Source organism: Mustelus asterias, chromosome 2 (genome assembly GCF_964213995.1).
Source record: "Mustelus asterias chromosome 2, sMusAst1.hap1.1, whole genome shotgun sequence".
In the NCBI taxonomy this organism is placed as follows: Eukaryota; Metazoa; Chordata; class Chondrichthyes; order Carcharhiniformes; family Triakidae; genus Mustelus; species Mustelus asterias.
This window is the reverse complement of record NC_135802.1, coordinates 25,450,397-25,473,665: the sequence shown is the minus strand read 5'-3', so window position 1 is coordinate 25,473,665 and position 23,269 is coordinate 25,450,397. Positions and strand designations below refer to the sequence as shown.

At 41.5% G+C, this 23,269-nt stretch overlaps 1 protein-coding gene across 2 annotated transcripts in view; it reads left to right on the top strand.

The window, feature by feature from the left end:
* Positions 1-23,269, top strand: part of ncapg2 (non-SMC condensin II complex, subunit G2) — a 93,107-nt gene that overhangs the window by 57,239 nt on the left and 12,599 nt on the right. For both annotated transcript variants that reach the window (XM_078232538.1, XM_078232531.1), the window contains 7 exons: positions 221-371; positions 1,287-1,460; positions 9,577-9,693; positions 10,988-11,134; positions 13,824-13,923; positions 19,581-19,771; positions 22,792-22,935. In XM_078232538.1, the coding sequence (XP_078088664.1) occupies positions 221-371; positions 1,287-1,460; positions 9,577-9,693; positions 10,988-11,134; positions 13,824-13,923; positions 19,581-19,771; positions 22,792-22,935 (1,024 nt within the window). The remainder of the gene's footprint in view (positions 1-220; positions 372-1,286; positions 1,461-9,576; positions 9,694-10,987; positions 11,135-13,823; positions 13,924-19,580; positions 19,772-22,791; positions 22,936-23,269) is intronic.

Here is a 23,269-nt window from a genome sequence, read left to right as displayed (position 1 = left end):
TATTCAAACTCTAAAACTGTGGAAAAATTTTGCTATTTCTTAGTTTGTAGATATATGACATTCGGAATTAAAATATGATAACATAAAGATGGAAAATGTTAAGCTGATATCCAGCATTGCAACGGATTTAGGGAATTGACCGCTTAGAAAAGTGAAAAGAAATTGCATTTTACCGTTTTAGCTTTTTGACTTTCTGATCCCTGTTTATTATCTCTTTCAGTTGTGGAGTCCTCTCAAAGCTGAGAAATTTGGATAAAGGAGCTGACGAGAATAAATATTCCTTATTGATTGACTGCCTGTGTCAGTGGGGGAAAGTTGGACATGTGCTCGAGCTGATCACTGACTGGCTAACAGAGGGACTTCCTCAGAAGGTTCGAGAATTCATTTAAGCTTTTAAGTGTTTTATGTACTGGAAGAAATTTTGCTGCAGTTTGTTCTCTTAACATGAGAAATCATGGAAAGAAAGCTGTGTTGTGTGTAATTGAAGAATATTAAAAATACAGACAATCTGAGAGAATGTTACTGGATAGTTAGTTAGCAAAAATATATACAAATGCAACCTTCTGAGACTTGAGGTTTGAGACGATTCACACCTCTTTAATCTGTCACTATCCCCCTCTCCACTCGCATTGTCTGTACCTGTAAAGACTTGATTACCTGTAAAGACTTGCATTCCAACCACTATCTTGCAATTGAGTCTGTGCCCACCTATGCCCTGTTTGTGAACCCAACTCTGCACTCACCTGATGAAGGAGCAGCGCTCCGAAAGCTCGTGATTCCAAATAAGCCTGTTGGACTTTAACATGGTATTGTGAGACTTCTTACTGTGTCCACCCCAGTCCAAATCCGGCATCTCCACATCAAAACCTTCTGAAGATAGGATGGCCAAATCCTTTCAGTATTCCTGGAAGTTCCTTCTCCAAGCCACTCACTATCCTGACTTGGAACTATGTCGCCATTCCTTCACTGTCGCTGGGTCAAAATCCTGGAACTTCCTTCCTAATACCACTAGGTGTCCCTAAACCTCAGGGACTGTAGCAGTTTAAGAAGGCAGCTCACCATCACCATCTCAAGGGCAACTAGGGATCAGCAATAAATACTAGTCTCGCCAGCAACAACCACATCCCATAAATGAATTTTTAAAGAAGTAACAAGTGAGTTCCACTATCGTTTACAGCATGAATAAAGTTACAAAATTGTGGTCATCTTGAAACTGAAATGATTTATTGTAAGATCATTCAGCAGTGCTTGTTAAAAGCATGCCTCTTCTGTCCATTGTCTTTCAGAACAAGAAGACCCCACAGCGTACAGTACGAATCCAGGAAACAGTGCAACCCAAATTAGAATTGGCATTAAATTTTTTAGAATACATACTGACCAACATCATGAGTCGGGACTGCTTATTAAGCTTGCCACAGAAAAGACTGAACCAGCTCCTGAAGGCCTTAGGAGCAATCAAGGTAATTAAAAATAGTGTTTCACTGGTTGTTAAATACTGAACTGTTTGGCATGCTATGTACAAATCTTGTATGGGCAGTAATAGTTATATTACTTTTGGTCATATAATTTATGGTACATCGTATCACTTGGTACATTTTTTGGCCTAATTGGTCCATTTGCAAAGGAATATAAGCTCGTATATGTTTGTTTATGGACATTAGACCTGAAAAGTAATTTTTATAATCTTTTCATCCTTAATAGAACAGAAATGTTCTTGACTACATTTCAACATTAAAAGTTACTAATTTTGTTGAGCAAAAGAACAATAACACTTGTATTTATATGACATCTTTTAACATGCACAAATATTCCCAAGGCATTTCACGAAAATGAAGCAGACAAAAATAGACGGACAAAGAAAAAGTGTATGTTGAGTGTGGGAGAAGGAGGAATAACCAAATGTTTGGTCAAGGAGAAGGGTTTTGGGAAAACCTTAAAAGTTAGGGATGATGAGTGGCTAGAGACGAGTTCCACATTTTGGGACCTGGATGGCTGATGTCACAGCTGCCAATAATGTGGGGAAGGGAACGGGTTGCAGAAAGGGCCAGAATGAGAGCTAGGCTGAGAGGCTGTGTGGAGCTAATGGAGGTTCCGAAGTTGGAGAGGGGGTGAGGCCATGAGGGATTTATACAAGAAGATAAGAATTTTAAATTGGAGATGTTGGAAGTTTGGGACCCAGTATACATTAACAAGAACCAACATGAGAGTTGAGCAGGATCTTGTGGAATAGAAAACAAACCAGCAGAAGTTTAGATGAAGTTTACAAAGTGAGGAGGATGAGAGATTGGCCAGGATAGTATTTAAATAACTGCGTGTACAGATCGCAAAAGCAGAGCTCGGGTAAGGGGTGGCAAAGTGGTTAGCACTGCTGCCTCTCAACGCCAGGGACCTGGGTTCGATTCCTGGCTTGGGTCACTGTCTGTGGGGAGTTTGCACATTCTCCCTGTGGCTGTGTGGGTTTCCTCCGGGTGCTCCAGTTTCCTCCCACAGTCTAAAGATGTGCGGGTTAGATGGATTGGCCGTGCTAAATTGCCTCTTAATGTCCAAAGGACTAGCTAAGGTAAATACATGTGGTTAAGGGGATCGGGCCTGGGTGGGATTGTGGTCGGTGCAGACTCGATGGGTTGAATGGCCTCCTCCTGCACTGTAGGATGCTATGCTATGCTAACAAGTAGGCTGAGGTAGGTAATAAGGAGATAGAAGTGGACTGTGTTCATGATGGAGCGAATTCTAGGATCAAAAGCCCAACTTGTGGTTGAATAGGTTGACAGAATTTCAAACAATCTAGTTTAAGTCTGAGGCAATTGTCAGAAAAATGTATGGAATCTGACAAAGGATAGAGCATGTGACGATGACTGAAGATGATAGTTTCAGACTTCTTTGAGAACTTTTTGCTCACCTACAACTAGGTATTGAACAAATGACCTGACTATACAGTTAGTAGCAGAGATTGAGGGAGGTGGCGCATAGGTGACACAATGGACCTGATTTTACCATTTTCATTCTAAGTGCTGAATCTGGGCGCAATTCAGATCCGACTTGGAAACCTGCTTTCAGGTGCTCCCATACGCACTTAGCCAGAAAAAAAAAATCGTCGGTCTGAATCGTGCTGAGGGCGGGGCTTAGCACGTCTGAAACGATTGGAGCTCTGAACTGCGCATGTGCAGTTGGGGAAAAAATTTGAAAAAGCGCTGCAGCCCGGGAGCGAAATGCGGGAGCGATAGCCCCCACAGACATCAATGTCCCCCCTTATCCACCCCCCTGCCCCCCCACCTGCTATCCAGACCGATCGTGCCCCCCCCAACCACCACCACCGATCTCCTGCAGAGTGGCAGCGGACCTCCCATTTCTCCCCCCCACCCCACACACACACACTCACACACCAGTGAGCGATCGGGCCTCTCTCCCCCCTTTCCCCCCCCCCCCCCCCCACCCCCCCTCCAAAGAGATATATCTTACCCGCCTTCCTCCTGTCCCCAAAGCAGAGAATGATCTGACCCTCCTCCCCTTCACCACCGATCTGAGTCAGAGAGCCGTTAGGAGCTCTGAACTCACCTTTTCAGCAGCTGGAGCACCTGAAACAGACTTTTATTCAGCAGGTCCATTTCGGCGCGATTCCGGGTTGGCAAACGCGGTGGTAAAGGGGGAAATGCTGACAAAGTTGGGCGGGCAGTTCATTAATTCAATTGAAATGCATGCAAATGCATTTAAATTGCTGTTGTGCCCGTTTCGGGCACGAATCGGATCATGACCATTCCCGGGCCTCGGTAAAGGGGGCATCTGCCCACTGTACCGAGGCACGGATCAAATGGCCTCACACCCAACTTTACCACGCTTTCGTGCCCGAAAACGGGCGTGATGCAATGGTAAAATCGGGCCCAATGTTTCATTAGGGTACATGTGGAACCTGATCCCATATCCAGAGATGATTTTGCTGAAGGGCTGGATGCAGATGAGCAAGAGAAGAAGGGCAAGGACTGATCATTTGATCGTGGGTCAAGAAGAGAAATCATTGCTGGAGATTCTCTGGCTATCGAAAGAGTAATTCCACTGAATGGGATAATGGAAGAAAGGCTTTGGAAGAGGCTGTTAAAGATGATAGTGTCAAAGTCTGCAGAGAAGTTGAGGAGAAAGATGTCATAGAGGTTTACAGCATGGAAACAGGCCCTTCGGCCCAACGTGTCCATGCTGCCCTTTTTTAAAAAAAAAAACCCTAAGCTAATCCCAATTGCCTGCATTTGGCCCATATCCCTCTATACCCATCGTACCCATGTAACTATCTAAATGCTTTTTAAAAGATAAAATTGTACCCACCTCTACTACTACCTCTGGCAGCTTGTTCCAGACACTCACCACCCTCTGTGTGAAAAAATTGTCCCTCTGGACACTTTTTTGTACCTCTCCCCTCTCACCTTAAACCTGTGCCCTCTAGTTTTAGACTCCCCTACGTTTGGGAAAAGATATTGACTATCTACCTTGTCTATGCCCCTCATTATATTGTAGACCTCTATAAAGTCACCCCTCAGCCTCCTATGCCCCAGAGAAAAAAGTCCCAGTCTATTCTTCGAGACAGGATTTATTCCTACTTGGAAATAAGTGGACGTATTAGTGAGAGGCAACATGGTTTTGTGAAGCGGAGGTCGTGTCTCACGAACTTGATCGAGTTTTTCGAGGAAGTGACGAAGATGATTGATGAGGGTAGGGTAGTGGATGTTGTCTACATGGACTTCAGTAAGGCCTTTGACAAGGTCCCTCGTGGCAAACTGGTGAAGAAGGTGAAGTCGCATGGGATCAGAGGTGAGCTGGCAAGGTGGATACAAAACTGGATCGGTGAAAGAAGACAGAGGGTAGCAGTGGAAGGGTGCGTTTCTGAATGGAGGGCTGTGACAAGTGGTGTTCCTCAGGGATCAGTGCTGGGACCTTTGCTGTTTGTAATGTATATAAATGATTTGGAGGAAAATATAACTGGATTGATTAGTAAGTTTGCGGACAACACAAAGGTTGGTGGATTTGCGGATAGCGATGAGGACCATCAGAGGATACAGCAGAATATAGATCAGTTGGAGACTTGGGCGGAGAGATGGCAGATGGAGTTTAATCTGGACAAATGTGAGATAATGCATTTTGGAAGGTCTAATACAGATCGGAAATATATAGTAAATGGCAGAACCCTTAGGAGTATTGATAGGCAAAGGGATCTGGGTGTACAGGTACACAAGTCACTGAAAGTGGCAATGCAGATGGAGAAGGTAGTCAAGAAGGCATACGGCATGCTTGCCTTCATCGGCCGGGGTATTGGGTTTAAAAATTGGCAAGTCATGTTGAGGCTTTATAGAACCTGAGTGAGGCCGCACTTGGAATATAGTGTTCAATTCTGGTCGCCACACGACCAGAAGGATGTGGAGGCTTTGGAGAGGGTACAGAAAAGATTTACCAGGATGTTGCCTGGTATGAGGAGAGGTTGGAGAAACTTGGTTTGTTCTCACTGGAGCGACGGAGGTTGAGGGGAGGCCTGATAGAAGTCTACAAGATTATGAGAGGCATGGATAGAGTGGATAGTCAAAGCTTTTTCCCAGGGTGGAAGAGTCAATTACTAGGGGGCATAGGTTTAAGGTGCGAGGGGCACGTTTTAAAAGGGATGTACGAGGTAGATTGTTTACACAGAGAGTGGTGGGTGCCTGGAACTTGTTGCCGGGGGACATAGTGGAAGCGGATACGGTAGTGACTTTTAAGGGGTGCCTTGACAAGTACATGAATGAGATGGGAATAGAGGGATGTGGTCCCTGGAAGCGCAGGGGGTTTTAGTTAAGTCAGGCAGCATGGCCGGTGCAGACTTGGAGGGCCGAAGGGCCTGTTCCTGTGCTGTAATTTTCTTTGTTCTATTCAGCCTCTCCTTATAACTCAATCCATCAAGTCGTTGATAACTTTCAGTGCTGTGTCAGGGGCAGAAACCTGATTGGCAAAATTTAAACACTGAGTGGAATTGCAGCAAAGACCGGCAGAATGTTAACTAGTATGGGCCAGAAATTGGATGAAACTCTACAAATACACCATAGCAGTTGTATGCAGAACACCTTGGTTGCAGACCTCTGTGCAATCCAAAGCAAAGCACACAAGTTTTCTAGTTGTGTGTCACTGATATAGCACCTGTATTCCTCAGATCAATATCAGTTGAAGTTCTTTATAGACCACCAAACAGTTGTGGTATTATCAGTCTGGTATTAATCAGCAGATTAATGGGTGACTTCAATCTGCAGATAAACTGGGTACAAGAATCAGTAGTAATGTTGTGGAGTAAGAGTTTCTGGAGTGTGTTAGTGATAGTTTTCTTGAGCAGTATGTTGAGGAACTGACGAGAGAACATGCTATTTTAGATCTTGTATTATGTAACAAAAAAGTACTAGTTAATCTTCTAAAAGAGCCTTTGGGGATGAGTGACCATAATATGATAGAATGTTCTTATGTTCTTAAGTGAGGTAGTTCAGTCTGAAGCCAGGGTGTTAAATTTGAACAAAGGAAATTACGAAGTTATGAGGGGCAAATTTATTGAGGTGGATTGGGAAAATGCATCAAAAAGAATGATGACATATACATAACTCTTTTAAAGAATTATTACATGGTTTACAGCAGCCATACATTCCTCCAAGGCACAAAAACCAAAAAAGAAGTCAGTCAACTGTGGCTAACAGTGGAAGTTAAGGATTTTATAAAGTTAAAAGAAAAGACCTATAAAGTTTTCAGAAATAGTAGTAAACCAGATGATTGGTAGAATTTTAGAAAACAACAAAGGAGGATGAAGAAACTGATAAGGGGAGAATAGAATATGAATGTAAACTAACAAAAAACATAAAAACTGATTGTAAAAGCTCTGCAGGTACATAAAAAGAAAACAATTGGTTAAGACAAATGTGGGTCATTACAGGCAGTCAAGAGAATTTATAATGGGGAATAGAGAAATGGCCGGATGTTCAATGATTATTTTTTGTCTCTCTGCACTGAGGAAGATGCAAGAAATTTCCGAGAATTAAAGATCCAAGGTACGAGGGAGAATGAAGAATTGAAGGAAATTGGTATTAGTAAGAAGGTTGTATTGTAGAAATTAATGGACTGAAGGTTGACAAGTCCCCAGGACCTGAGATTCTATATCCCGGAGGGTTGAAGCAATAGCTGTAGTGATAGTGGAGGCATTGGTGATCATTGTTTAAAAGTTTATAGATTCTGGAATGGTTCCTGAATATTGGAAGGTGGCAAATTTCACCCCTTTATTTAGCAAGAGAGGGAGAGAGAAAAGGGGGAACTACAGACCTGTTAGCCTGACCTCAGTGGTAGGGAAAATACTGGAATCTTCTAAAGGATGTGATAAATAGACACTTGAATAATAATGATCTGGTTGGGTACAGTTGACATGGACTTGTGAATGGGAAATCATGTTTGATCAATCTTTGGAATTTTTTGAGGCTGTTACTTGCAGAATTGATAAACGGGAGTTGGTGGATGTAGTATCCTTGGATTTTCAGAAGGCTTTTGACAAATTCCCCTGCAGGGGGTTGGTTAAAAAAGCACATGGGATACAGGAAATATACATGCACGGATTAAGGATTGACTAACAGGCAGAAAACAAAGTAGGAATTAATGGATGATTCCCGCATTGGCAGGTATGTACCATAGGGTCAGTACTTGGGTCCTAGTTGTTCACAATTAATATCAATAATTTGGATGTGGGGACCAAATGTAATATTTCCAAGTTCAAGTATGACACAGAGATTAGGTGGAAATGTGTGTGGTGAGGAAAATGCAAATACCTTCAAAAGGGGTGGCACAATGGTTAGCACTGTTGACTCACAGCGCCAGGGACCTGGGTTCGATTCCTGGCCTGGATCATTGTCTGCGCAGAGTCTGCACCTTCTCCCCAGGTCCACGTGGGTTTCCACCGGGTGCTCCAGTTTCCTCCCACAGTTCAAAGATGTGCGGGGTAGGTGGATTGGCCATGCTAAATTGTGTTAGGGGACTAGTTAGAATAAATGCATGGGGTTATGGAGATAGGGCCTGGGTGGGATTGTGGTCAGTGCAGACACGATGGGCCAAATGGCTTTCTTCTGCACTGGATTCTATGATTCTAGAATTTGGACAGACTTGATGAGTGGGCAAGAACGTGGCAGATGGAATCTCATGTGGAAAATAGTGAGGTTATCCACTTTGGCAGGAGAGACGAATCCATTGGCAATGGTCCATGTAGGTACTTGGGCAGGACAAAGAAGGAGGTTCTGCATAGTCAGTAGGGGGAGCTAGGCACCAAATTAAGGATCAGAACCTCAAAGATAATTTCTGGATTATTACCTGAGCCACGTGCAAATTGGCACAGGACAAATAGAATTAGAGAAATGAATGCATGGCTCAAAGGTTGGTGTGAGAGAAGTGGGTTCTGGTTCATGGGGCACTGGTGCCAGTACTGTGGAAATTGGGATCTGTACTGTTGGGATGGTCTACACCTGAATCATAATGGGGTCGATGTTCTAGCATAACCGGGGAAGTAAATAGCGTTTTAAACTAATAGTGGGGGCAAGAGATGTGGTACACCAAAGAGGAGAGACAAGGCAAGAGAGATGGATACTAATATGGGAAATGATAAACAAACCGTGACAGGAAGGGACGGAGAATACAATTCTCAGCAAATCAGCAGATAAGGCTAGATTCTACAAAAATAATAAAAAGACAAAACTTGAGGCTTTGTATCTGAATGCATGTAGCATATGAAGCAAAACAGATGAATTGATTGCGCCGATATAAAATAGTAATCTGATAGCTATTACAGAGACATGGCTACGGGATGACTTGGGATGTGAGTATTGAAGGGTATGTAATATGTAGGAAGGAGAGGAAGTTGAGAGCAAGCGGAGGAGCCCTATTAACTAATGATGGTATTAGCACATCAGAGAGGGATGACCTACATTCAGGAAACCATGATGTTGAAGCAGTTTGGGTTGAGATGAGAAATTATAAAGGCAAGAAGTTACTCATGGGAGTGGTGTACTAGACCCCCAAATTGTAACTACGCAGTAGGACAGAGTATAAAAGAAGAAATAATGGGAGCTTGTCAGAAAGGTACTGCGATAATCATGGGAGATTTTTATCTACACACAGATTGGCAAAATCAAATGGGCAAAGGTAGCGTAGATGAGGTCATAGAATGTTTTTGATATAGTTTCTTCGAACAGCATATTCTGGAGCAAACCAGAGGACAGGCTATACTAGATCTGGTATTGTGCAATGAGATAGGATTAATTATTAACCTCATCGTGAAGGCACTGCTAGGTAGCAATGATTATAATATGATTTAAGTTTGCATTCAGTTTGATGGAGAGAAGAGTGCATCGATCGGCTTAATGGCCAACTTCTGTTCCTATTTTCCTACAAAACTATCACATGTGCTTCTAATTGTCCGTATACAGCAGTTCAACTTACAAATTTGTTCAATGAAGCTAGGATAGATTTTAATAAATTCCTTTAAATTCTTGATTGTATCCTATAAGTAGGAACTGCTTAAGAATTAAACAATTTAGTTGCTTTGTCTTGTAGGAACTCCTTACTTCCTTTTTGAGCACTTCAGAAAAGATGCTTTATGATATTGGTGTAAATACAGCTCTGAAGGCTTTCAGCTTACATTGTCGACTGACTATTCATTTTCAGAACAAGGTATGTAAACTGCATTATTTAAAATTAATTTACAAGCAAGTTATTTCATTAAATTCTGACAGAAATGCTGACGGAGTGCGGTCTCCCCAACAATTGCGCAGGTGTCATATACCTACTTGGATAACCTTTTCATTTGCAAGTCATCTCGTTCCTAGTATTGTTTACTAATGTTATTTTATTAATGCATAGAACAAAACTACATGTCGGATTTTAATCATTGACTTGATTCAGAATATTTCTAATTGAAAATATAATAATGCCTTCATAATGACATGCTTTGAAATTCAAATGGATTCCAATGGCATTCCCAACATGGCGCAATGTGCACTGCCACTGAAGTCACATCCTGTTTTCATGTTGAAGCAAAACTGACATTTGCTCTCCTGTGAAATTTTCTCCTCCTGCTTGCCATTACACCACTACTGATGGGATCTGAAAATCCCACCCATCAACATGAAGTTTCTAGCTATTATAATTTTCCTGCAGATAAACATTGACAATGTGTGCACTGCCAGCTGTGATCTGATTTCTGTGTTCACCAGTAGCAGTAAAATGCACACTACCAAAAATGAAAAGATGGACCACCTGAGTGACAAACTGTTGTTCGCTGTTACTGTTGGAGATGAGGCTTAAACCCAAGTTGAAATTAATCTTATCACTTATTTTTAGCTCCCTTTCTTTGAATAACTTCTGCAAAATATTAGTTTTACTTACTAGATGTTAATGTATATTTTTGGTTATTTAGCTCCAGATATGCACTCTTACTTTAGAAGCACATTTGTTTAGCTGTTCTTTAAGTTATAATTAGCAGAAGCTGCACTAATGAGTACCTTTCAAATATAAAGCTGTGAATAGCTGGTTTGCAATGGGTAGGAGGCCAGATATAATTTTGTTTTTGCTTTGTGAGTGAATGAACAACAAGAACAAACAAAATGTTAGACTTGCCTTTCCAATGGCCTGAATGCACACGGCATATGGTAAATGTTCCTGTTATAGTGCATAATATTCCTTACCAAGCCATTGAGCATTTTGTTTGAATGGTACCACAAGGATTTTCCACCATGTAAAATTCAAGGACCGTCTGCTTCTGTTACAGTTATGTCCCATATGTTCAAGTTTTTCCAATTTATTTTGCATTTTAAAGAAAAAACATTTTGCAAATTGTAATTTTCAAAAGCTTATTAAATTGCATATTTCTTGTGTCTCTTTTTAAACATTTTTTCCAACTGTTAACTCCCTCATAGCAGATCGCTTAGCATTAAACATCATTTTGTTTTCTGATTCGTATTTCCAGTTGTGTGTGGATGATAGAACTTATCTTTTGGTTCTTGAAAGTAGCGCAGGCTGGATAGATAAAGAAGTGTTGCAATTTCTGCACATTCCAGGAACAGAGATGGAGGTATCAGAGCATCAGAGTGATGTCGCAAGGCAAGTGGTTGAAGTAAGTAACAGGATAAAATGTCTTCAAATGGAATGGTACACCAGTCATATTTAGAGAAATTGTAAAATCTGATTTTGTTTGGAAAGATTGCAAAATAATATGTTCGAACCTGTTTTTCAATGTGGTAGAAAATTGAATCAGGAAAAGACAGGAAGGAAACTATCTTAACAAATATTATGATACTTGAAGTATCACTGAAGAGAAGTCAATGATTCATACCAGGACTATATTTTTGTCCTACTCTTTATCATTAATTGGCTTCTCTCCATTTGTTATTGTTCACCATTTCCTTTCCTCTTAATTTTCCTTCTGTTGTCTCTTTGAGACTTTTGGATGTGATCATCCCTTTTCTGACAATGTTTAGTTCTTTTTGAACATTTTATTGTCTTCAGTCATGTTGCTTCCTTTTTTTTGTTGCCCTGTGCCAGGCATCAGAACTACTGAAAATAATTAAATGAGCCCATTTGCACAAGGTTTGTTCTTTGCATCATTCTTATTTAAAATTAGGCTGCATTGCCAGTGTCATGCATGCACAGTTCTAGGGCCCGGTTTTACTGGCGCGAAAACGTGGTAAAGTCGGGTGTGAGGTCATTAACGCGATCTGTGCCCGCGTCCATGCAGATTGCCACTTTACCGAAACCCGGGAATGGCGGCGATTTAAATGCATTTGCATGCCTTTCAATTGAATTAATGAACTGCCCGCCCAACTTTATCAGCAATTCCCCCTTTACCGTCGCGTTCGCCAATCCGGAATTGCGCCAAAATGAACCTGCTGAATAAAAGTCTGAATTGGGCGCTCCAGCTGCTGAAGAACGCATTCAGAGCTTCCAACGGCTCCCTGACTGAGATCAGAGGGGGGGGGGGCGGGTCAGATCATTCTCTAGTGGGGGGGGGGAGTGAGGCCAGATTGTTGTCTGGTTGGGGGGGGGGGATCGTTGTCTGGTGGTTGGGGGGGGGGAGGAACTTATCGTTGTCTGGTGGGGAGGGAGGAGGAGGCGGGTCAGATGTTTCTCTTGGGGGGGTGAGTGAGGCCAGACCGTTCTCTGGGGGGGGGGGAGGGGGGGAGAGTGAGGCTAGACCGTTCTCTGGGGGGAGGGGGGAGAGTGAGGCTAGACCGTTCTCTCGGGGGGGGGGGGGGGGGGGGGAGTTAGGCCTATTTGTTCTCTGGAGGAGAGAGTGAGGCCTGATCATTCTCTGGGAGGGGGCAGGGGGTCCGCTGCCACTCTGTGGGTGATTGGTGGGGGAGGAGGGCAGGGGTGGCGATCGGTCTGGGTAGCGGGGGGGTTGATAAGGGGGGGCAATGATGTCTGTGGGTGCCATTAAAGCGGCCCGGGAGCGATCTGACACGGGCGTGCTTTTTCAACTTTTTTTCTAACTGCACATGCGCAGTTCAGAGCTCCGATCGTTTTGGCCGCGCTAAGCCCCGCCCACAGTGCGAATGGGACCCGCGATTTTTTTTTTCAGGCTGAGTGCGTATGGGGGCACCTGAAAGCAGATTTCTAAGTCGGATCTGCATTACGCCCAGATTCAGCACTTAAATGGTATAATCAGGCTCCTCGTGTTTTCTTCTGGGCAAGGTTTAGGAGCATAGGACGCAGTGTTACTCCCAACAAGTGGCTATGGTGGAAGAACCGATCCAGACTGGTCTTTTAGGTTAAATGCAGTTTATTGTAAGACTCTTTCTCAGTCCTACTAACTTACAGGAAGTTCCCTTCCCCCTCTAAAAGTGTTCCAGCTGTTTATTTATTGGACAATCAATGTCACATGTTTAACTAGCAATTCCCTTAAGGTAATTGCCATTCACTGTGGTTAATAGTACATTGACACGTAAAAGCATCTGGTCGGGAAACAGGAAGCATGGATTTCTTGGACCGTCTTTTGAATTTCAACTCCTGCCAGTGTGAAACGTATGTAAAATTAGGAAATAATAAATTGGGCATTTAAGATAATATTAACCAGTGGAACAGGATCTACAATAATATTTACAATGTTGATCTACAATAATGTAATTGCATATGACCCGAACACAGTCCATTGTTGTGGATTTTTAGAATTCTGTTTCACAAAACTGCCCAGAAAATTTTGAAAGAGATTTACTCTGATGGCTATAAAGCAGATCTGTGAACCTCATCGCCTGTGAATTTCCCATTATCGACACAATCTAAATCAGCCTCCCAAACGTGCTATGTTCTCCAGCTGCAACATTAATATCACTGTATTTCCGCTGCTGCCTTTAACAGGGCCTTCTCCACCCGGCACAAAACACAGACCTCTGGGAGCAGTTTTGCCAGACAAGGGGGAGGGTATTTTGTTTCAGTGCAGGAGATTAACTTCTCTCAAATACATGCCAACTCCTGATCCCTGTTACGTTGTCCCACTGCCTGATGGGCATGACATCTTTGGATTTCTGTGTACTTGAAAAGTAACTAAAAGTCACTAATTTTCCCTTTTTGGAGAAGGTCAGCTGTCCATTTCATCACCAGACTCTAGAAGTGCCTGGCGTTATTTTACACTTTTCAGCTTCTTTGGAATTCTGGATTATGGGTCAAGACCTTGGTTTCTGAATTTAAAAATCTGAATTTAAACATGCTGTCTAATGCATCTAAAGATGTTAAGTTTCTTATTTCTTGGTGTTTTACAAATTGGAGTACAAACCTAAAGATACAAACTGTCCCTTTCCTTTGTATAGGTATACCTCACAGTCTGTAAGGATGTTGTTATGGTCGGTGCATCTGATACAGAATTCCAGGCTCAGTTGCTTGGCTTTGCTCTTGCTGTTCTGCGATCAGGTAACCTATAATAATAAGTGAAAGTTTTCTGTGTTTTACAATGTTTCTTTTTCTCAAACTTCTTGTGTCACTGTTTAGTTAAGCTTGTGTGATTGAGTCTTGTACTTGAGGTAACACCTGGATACTTAAATGCCTAGAAATGTGCCTAACTACTTACAATACAAAAAAATAGAAAATGATAGGTGGAAAAAAACAGCTGATCATTAAGTGTGTCATATGTAGTCTTATCACAGTTGAGCATCATGATTTCCAATGCTCTTTCACCCACCAACAGCTATGTAAATTGAGTGGCAAACAAAAACTTAAAGCATGGCAAATTCAGGGGAAAAGGGAGTCCAGGGGTATCTTTCCGATTCACAAATGAAATCAAAACTAGTTGGAGGAGGCTGTGACAATCATGAAGCACGTCACTAATAACCTACCAACATTTTGTACACTGTGATACCTGTCGCAGCCTGGAACGTGTCCAGCTCACTTTTGAATACTTGCAGTGAATTGCAGTATATCTACATTTGCATTAATTGGGAACTTGATCCACATGTCGATGACCTGCAGAGAAAGGTAAACTACTAACCTCGTTATATGATTATGTAACTTTTTCGTATGTATCCTGCTTATTAACCAATCTAAATCAGATATTCTATCCACAGTGGATAACGTCTGATCTTTCATTATTTTAAGTACCCCAATCAAGTCTACCTAGAGTAAAAATATCCCACTTTCAAAGCCCAGCATGATAACTACACTTTTCGATTAAGGATTTCTAACAGATGGCAATAATATCCCACTTCATCTGTCCTGCTTCCAGTTAACTGAGTCATGTCCTAACTTTGCCTGGACTTGTTGGCCATTAATCCATACCTGCTGTGCCCCTCTTCCTGGCCCTGATATTTAAAAAATTATTAAATCTGAAACCTTCTTTCTAATTTTGTTTGACCTGCAATCTGTACTTCCATATCTGAGCCCTGCTTCTTCTGTTTGTCTGGATTGAAATGCGGATGCTAAATCCTACCTGTGCCTCTACTGGCTCTGTGCTACTTCAAAATTTATGTCAGTGGGGAATTTACAGTAAAATGTTCTCCCTTCTCTGAATGTAGTTTTTAAAAGCTATTTCCAACATGGGGTAGTCACTGTTCTAGTTCAAAATTCAGGAACCAATAATCGTTGAATAGGAAAATTTTGCAGGAACACTGGTGCCAGTAGAGCTATGTTGCAGAACAAGTTATTGTTTTCAGTGGCGGAAGGGAGAAAATTTGGAATTCCCTGCTTGAGAGGAGATGATTTGATAGTTTGTCAATACCCACGTCAAGAATTCAAATTTTCAAGACAATTGTTCAGTTGAAATTGGCTATTTATCCTGTCAGCTTGTAGTCTAATACTGATCACTTTTCCCTGGATACAATCTGATTTATTTATTAGTGTCACAAGTAGGCTTACATTAACACTGCAATGAAGTTACTGTGAAAATCCCCTGAGTTTGTAATTATGAAAATAATGTTTCCCTGGAGTTTGTTCTTTTCTCTATTATTTCACGGGATGTGGATGTCGCTGACAAGACCAATATTTATTGCCCATCCCTAATTGCCTTTGAATTGAGTGGCTTTGTAGGCCATTTCAGAGAACAGTTAAGAGTCAACCACTTTGTTATGGGTTTAGAGTCACATATAGGCCAGATCGGGTTAGGACACAGATTTCTTTCGCCAAAGGACATGAGTGAACCAGCTGGGTTTTCATGACAATCTGTGATAGTTTCATAGTTTCACCATTACTGAGACGAGAATTCAATTCCACATTTTATTTAATTTAAATCCCACCATGCCGCTGTCTTCCAATAATGATAAAGTAAATTACTAAATTCATTCATCAAGCCTGTATATGTGGATAAAAAATCTTCAGCTCCATGAGAGAAAATTATTTATGATTTGAAAATGTACACTTCCAAATCACCAGCTGTTTAGTGGTGTTACTAGTACTTGCATCAATTGTAATGACCTAACTAAACCTATGGGGATAAAATTGGTCATGGGTGGTGATACAATGTGGGTGATAGTGAATCAGCTACTTGTCTTATTTCTACCCAATTTATTCTCCATTCAAACCCCTAAAGGGTGCTGGAGTGCAAGGGTAAATACGTTTTTCTACAATTGTACAGGATTTTGTTGAAGCCAAACCTGGATCACTGTGTTGTTTTGGTCTCAGCATCTATGGAAGGAAGGAATGCCTTAGAGGGGTTGCAGTGAAGGTGCATAAGATTGATTCCTGGGGTCTAAGGATTGTCCTTTGAGGAGAGCTTCAGTACAATGGGCTGATATTCTCTGAAGTTTAAAAGAATGAGGGGTGATTTCATTGAAAGTTGTAACATTCTGAGAAGGCTTGACAGGATAGAGGCTAAGGGGCTGTTTTCCCCTAGCTGGAGTGTCTAAAACCAAGGGGCATAATGTCCCAAAAAAGGGGCAACCATTTCAGACTGACATGAAAAGAAATTTATTTAATTGAGAGATGTATATCTTTTGGAATTCTTTGTTCGAGGACAGTGAATGATTAGTTGTTGAGTATGATCGAGCCTGAATCAATAGACATTTGGATTCTATAAGGAAATCAAGAGATATAATCATCAATCAGCAATAATCATGGGGGATTTTAACCTGCATATTGATTGGTTGACTCAGTCGGACGCGGTGGACTTGAGGAAGAGTTCTTAGAATGCTGTTGGGATAGTTTTCTCGAACAGTATGTTACAGAACCTACGAGGGAGCGCATTATCTTGGATCTGGTCCTGTGTAATGAGACAGGTAAAATTAATGATCATCTTGTGAGGGATCCTCTTGGAATGAGTGATCACAATATGGTTGAATTTCTAATACAAATGGAGGGAGAGAAAGTAGGGTCCCAAACCAGTGTCCTCTGCTTGAACAGAGGGGAGTACAATAGGATGAGGGCAGAATTGGCTAATGTAGGCTGGGAGCGCAGACTAGTTGGTAGGACAGCTGAGCAACAGTGGTGGATTTTTAAGGAGATTTTTCACAGTACTCAGCAAAAATATATTCCTGTGATAAAAAAGGAATGTAAGAAAAGGGATAACCAGCCGTGGATAACTAAGGAAATAAAGGAGAGTATTAAATTAAAAACCGATGCGTACAGAGTGGCCAAAACTAGTGGGGAATTAGAAGATTGGGAAAGCTTTAAAAAACAACAAAGAACTACTAAGAAAGCGATTAAAGAAAGGAAAGATAGATTATCAAACTAAACTAGCACAAAATATAAAAACTGATAGTAAAAGTTTTTACAAATATGTAAAAAGGAAAAGAGTAGCTGAAGTAAATGTTGGACCCTTAGAAGACGAGAGGGGGGGGTTTAATAATGGGAAACGAGGAAATAGCCGAGGCCTTAAACAAGTTTTTTGTGTCGGTCTTCACGGTAGAGGACACAAATAGCTTACCGAAAATTGATGGTCGTGGGACTGTAGGGGGTGAGATCCTTAAAACGATTACTATTACTAAAGAGGTAGTGCTTGATAGGCTAATGGGACTAAAGGTAGACAAGTCCCCGGGCCCGGATGGAATGCATCCCAGGGTACTGAAAGAAATGGCAGAAGTAATAGCGGATGCGTTGGTTGTAATTTATCAAAATTCGCTGGACTCTGGGGAAGTGCCGGCTGATTGGAAAACAGCTAATGTGACGCCACTGTTTAAAAAAGAAGGTAGACAAAAGGCGGGTAACTATAGGCCGGTTAGCTTAACGCTCGTAGTTGGGAAGTTTCTGGAATCCATCATTAAAGAAGAAATAGCAGGACACCTGGGAAAAAAATGGTTCGATCAAGCAGACGCAGCATGGATTCATGAAGGGAAAGTCATGTTTGACAAATTTACTGGATTTTTATGAAGATGTAACGAGTGCGGTTGACAGAGGGGAACCGGTGGATGTGGTGTTTTTGGATTTCCAGAAGGCGTTCGATAAGGTGCCTCACAAAAGCTTGCTGCAGAGGATTAGGGTACACGGAGTTGGGGGTAAAGTGTTAGCGTGGATTGAGGATTGGCTATCTAACAGGAAGCAGAGAGTTGGAATAAATGGGTGCTTTTTTGGTTGGCAGTTGGTGACTAGTGGCGTGCCGCAGGGATTGGTGCTGGGGCCTCAACTATTTATCATATACATAGACGATCTGGAGGAGGGGACCGAGTGTAGGGTAACAAAGTTTGCGGATGATACAAAGATGAGTAGGAAAGCGAATTGCATGGAGGATGCGGAAAGTCTGCAGAGAGATTTGGATAGGCTAAGTGAGTGGGCGAGGATCTGGCAGATGGAGTATAACGTTGACAAGTGTGAGGTTATCCACTTTGGAAGGAATAATAGTAAAATGGACTATTATTTAAATGGTGAAAAATTACAACATGCCACTGTGCAGAGGGACCTGGGGGTCCTTGTGCATAAATCACAAAAACTCAGTTTGCAGGTGCAGCAGGTGATCAAGAAGGCAAATGGAATGTTGGCCTTTATCGCGAAGGGGATGAAGTATAAAAGCAGGGAGGTCTTGCTGCAATTGTACAAGGTACTGGTGAGGCCGTAACTGGAGTACTGTGCAACTTTGGTCCCCTTATTTGCGGACGGATGTATTGGCCTTGGAGGGAATACCGAGAAGGTTCACCAGGTTGATACCGGAGATGAGGGGGTTAGCATATGAGGAGAGATTGAGTAGATTGGGCCTGTACTCGTTAGAGTTTAGAAGGCTGAGGGGAGATCTTATAGAGACATATAAGATAATGAAGGGGCTAGACAGGGTAGAGGCAGAGAGATTCTTTCCACTTAGAAAGGAAACAAGAACTAGAGGACGCAGCCTCAAAATAAGGGGGAGTCAGTTTAGGACAGAGTTGAGGAGGAACTTCTCTCAGAGGGTAGTGAATCTCTGGAATTCTCTGCCCATTGAAGCAGTGGAGGCTACCTCGTTAAATATGTTTAAGTCACAGGTAGATAGATTTCTGATCAATAAGGGAATTAAGGGTTATGGGGAGCGGGCGGGTAAGTGGAACGAAACCACTATCAGATCAGCCATGATCTTATTGAATGGCGGGGCAGGCTAGATGGCCTACTCCTGCTCCTATTTCTTATGTTCTTATTAGATATGGGGATTCAGTGGAAAGTACTGTTGAGGTCAAGGTTCAACCTTTATTTTATTAAATGGTATAGCAGACTCAAACCAAGTGACATTTTCCTGTCTCATTTCTTGTATTCTTAAGTTATTAATGGGATCTAAAGGGAACGAATGCAGCGCTTTTAAATGCTTACTATTAAATTCTTTGCTTAGCATTTTTATTATTTGACCCATGATCTTTGCATTTAGAGCATGGTGCTAAAGAGTTATGATATTCTTCATTACATTGTACCATTTCGTATATACTATTCATACTTAATTATTTCAAAAAACTGTTAGTGTTTCTTTGAAAGTCAAAATTGTGACCGAATACTTGGCTAACACATTGTACTCTATGCAATCAGCTTATTTAGTTGCCTAAGACATTGCCTTATGTAGTCTTTACTGTTTTGATGTCCACACCGCTTCATCCAGCTGACCATATCTTGAAATACTTCGCCGAATTACAATTCAATTATAAAATCTCAATTGTAAATTGTTTGGCCCTTCTTTCTTTTTGTCCATTACTCAGAGAAAGGAACCCTCAGTTTACCAACACTGATGTCCATTCTAAAAGAAGTTACAGTGAACTGCCTATCTCAGAGCATCTACAATATCAGTGAGAAAAATAGTGAAGTACTTGACATTATCCAGAAAGTATTCCACAAGATTCTGGAAATTCTTGCACGCTGTTCAAGGAGGAGCCAGGAAGAAGCCCTGCAGGTATAACTATAAAATCTACCTTTTAATCTATCAGTTAAAATTTAGATGCTAATTATATATGATTCTGGGTAATGCAGTTAATGTTATGTATATGGACTTTTAAAGTACTGCAAAATGAGCTTGGTAGCAAAACTGATGCTTGTGGGTTAAACAGGACAATAACAGAATGGATGCAAAATTGTCTGCAGAATAGAAAATAGAAGATTGTTGCGAATGGCTGATTTTCAGACTGGAGGGAGGCAGATAGTGGAGACCCCCCAATGTTCAGTAATAGGAGCGCTATTATTTTGATATATGTTAATGACTTGGGATACAGGGCACAACTTTGAAATTTAGAGATGCAATGAATTTTAGAAGTGCAGTAAACAGTGAGGAATTACATAGGATATGTGTAATTCCGGCTACTCATCCCAACTCAGCCAGCATTTGTTCACCACCTGATCCTTTTTCCGTCTTTCCCCATCTAAATTTATCAATGTAACCCTCTCTTCCCTTCTGCCTCATCTGTTTATCTCACCTCCCCATAAATGCATCTTTACGATTTGCTTCAGCCACTCCCTGTGGCCATGAGTTCTACATTCTCACCACTGTTTGGGTAAAGAAATTCCATCTGAATTCCCTATTGGATTTCTTGATGCTTATCTTATTTTGATGCCCCTGGCTATGTTCCTCCCCATAAGTGAAAGCACTTCCTCCCTATCTACCCAACAAAAAATCATAATCCCAAAAACCTCCATCAGATCATCGTATCAAGGCTAGGAATGCCCCAGTCTACGATTTTTAAAAGAAACAGGAACCAACATTTCCCCCCCCCCCCCCCACCGCCACCATTGGAGCACCCATCTGTCTCTCAACGGGAACCTCATTACATCACCGGTGAGGCAAATCTGAAAGTGATCTCGTCAGCGAGATTCCCGTTTGCTGACTCCCGTGGGATTTTGCACCCATGTTGCTGTTTGCATTTGAGGCAATCAACCTCAAGAGGGCTTAGGCTCCTAGAATGAGCAGACAAAGAGCAGATTAAATTCAATGCAGAAAGGTGAGTTTATGCATTTTGGTAGGAAGAATGTGGAAAGAAAATGCATGCTTAATAGTATAATTTTGAAGGGGCTTCAAAAAGAGAGATCCAAAGTTGTTTGCAGATGAATCATTGAAGGTGGCTTTATAAATAGAGCAAATTGTAAGTTTTAAGTTTATTTATTAGTGTCACAAGTAGTCTTACATTAACACTGCAATGAAGTTACTGAAAAAAACCCATAGTCGTTACACTGGCGCCTGTTCGAGTACACTGAGGGAGAATTTAGCATGGCCAATGCACTTAACCAGCACTGGTTAAGTGCATCTTTCAAACTGTGGGAGGAAACCAGAGCACCTGGAGGAGACCCATGCAGACACGAGGAGAACGTGCAGACTCCGCACAGTTATGCTGTTCATCCCAAGCTTGGAATATTGCGTCCAATTCTGGGTACCACACTTTAGGAAATATGTGATGGCTTTGCAGAGTCCAGAAGAGATTTATAAAATGTCCCAGTGATGGGGGATTATAATTATATGGCTAGAATAGAGGAACTGGTGTTCTCCTTGGAGAAGATAAAGGTAAGAGGAGATTTGATAGATGTGTTTAAAATCATGAATGATTTAGATAGAGTAAATAAAGAAATTATTTCATTCCAGGTGTATGGAGTAGCAATTTTACTCATACATATCGGCAGAATTGTGCAAACAATAGTCAATACATTTGTCCAATGTTATATTAAATGCATTTTGTTAGTAATGGTATTATAATTTTGTCAGAGGCATTTTTTAATGGTCAATTTTTGAACACCAAAACTAACTTTTGCTGTGAATTTGAGCTTACTTTTACTTCCTATATAATTTACAACTGTGTTTTCTATTTATGCATGCCCATAATTCAAATGCTTATAAGCAAAAACCATTTTACTGATTTCTCCCTAATTTCTCTTGAAAGAGCACTAGCAATGTTTCATCATAGCTAGTATTTTAAGTGTTATAATTAACACTTAACTAGTCAAAAACACACATTGCAGAAAATCAATAAGACCCAAGTTCCCACTTATCGATGTACTTTCCAAACGATGCTGTTTATTCTGTTCCTAGTCACTTCCCTCTTGACCAATAAACTCAATCAAAACAGTATTATACTAGAGGAAAATAAAAATGGCAGATGCCATGTTATTCATAGATGGCTGTCTACTGGAATTCATACAGGTTTTGTAATATGATTCCATGAGAATACTCTCAATGATTATGGCAGGGCAGGACACTAATTATAAGATATTGAGAACATGAGGAAATTTAACAAATGTTAAAATTATGAAAAATTTTAATAGTGAATGGGCAAAGTCTATTTCTAATGAGGAAAAGTGAAGAGAGGCCATCAATTATAAGTTGTCATAAAGTGGATGAGGAGACCGGCTAGGAGCATTTTCTATATCCCACCCACCACCTTAAACATTCACTCCCTCCACCACGAGCACACAGTGACAGCAGTGTGCACCATCCACGAGATGCATTCCAGCCACTCGCCAAGGCTCCTTCAACAGCACCTTCCAAACCCATGATCTCTACCACCAAGAAGGGCAAGGGCAGCAGATGCACCACCTACAAGTTCCTCTCCAAGCCCCACACCATTCTGACTTGTAAATCTATCGCTGTTCTGTCAGTATCATTGAATCAAAATTCTGGATCGCTCTCCCTAAGAGCACTATGGGTGTTATAACTAGACCATATGGACTGCAGCAATTCAAGAAGGTGGCTCACCACCACCTGTTGAAGGGTAATTAGGGATGGGCAATAACTGGTGGCCTTGCCAGCGACCCTCATGCCAACAATGAATAAACAAATTCCAAATAAACAAATTCTGAACTATGGCATTACCCTGAGTTGCATGCAATTGCTTTAATAAATTTTATTTTGTTCTATATTGTGTAAATTACATACTTTGAGGAATTCTAATATCTACTTGAATGATGGAGAGGAGACATTTTCTTTTTTTTAAGATTCTTACATCTATTCAGTTGGTTTTTGGAGAATTCATCAGCACTGTTCAGAACTGGTGTGGAACCCATGAAACAGTTCACCAAGATATACTCTCAACACTTTTGGCTGCTATGCTGGCAGAAACAATTCATTCTTTAAAAAAGGTAAGCTTGAAAAGTGTGTTTCATAGAATCCTAGAATCCCTAAAGTGCAGGAGAAGGCCATTTGGCCCATCGAGTCTACATCGACATTCTGACAAGAATATGTTACCCAGGCCCCCTCCCCGTCCCCGTAACCCCACACATTTACCATGGCTAATCCACCTAACCTACACATCTTGGGGACACTACGGGGCAATTTAGCATGGCCAGTCTATCTAACCCGCACATCTTTGGACTGTGTTAGGAAACCAGAGCACCCGGAGGGAACCCATGCAGACCCGGGGAGAACGTGCAAACTCCACACAGACAGAACCCAGGTCCCTGGTGCTGTGAGGAA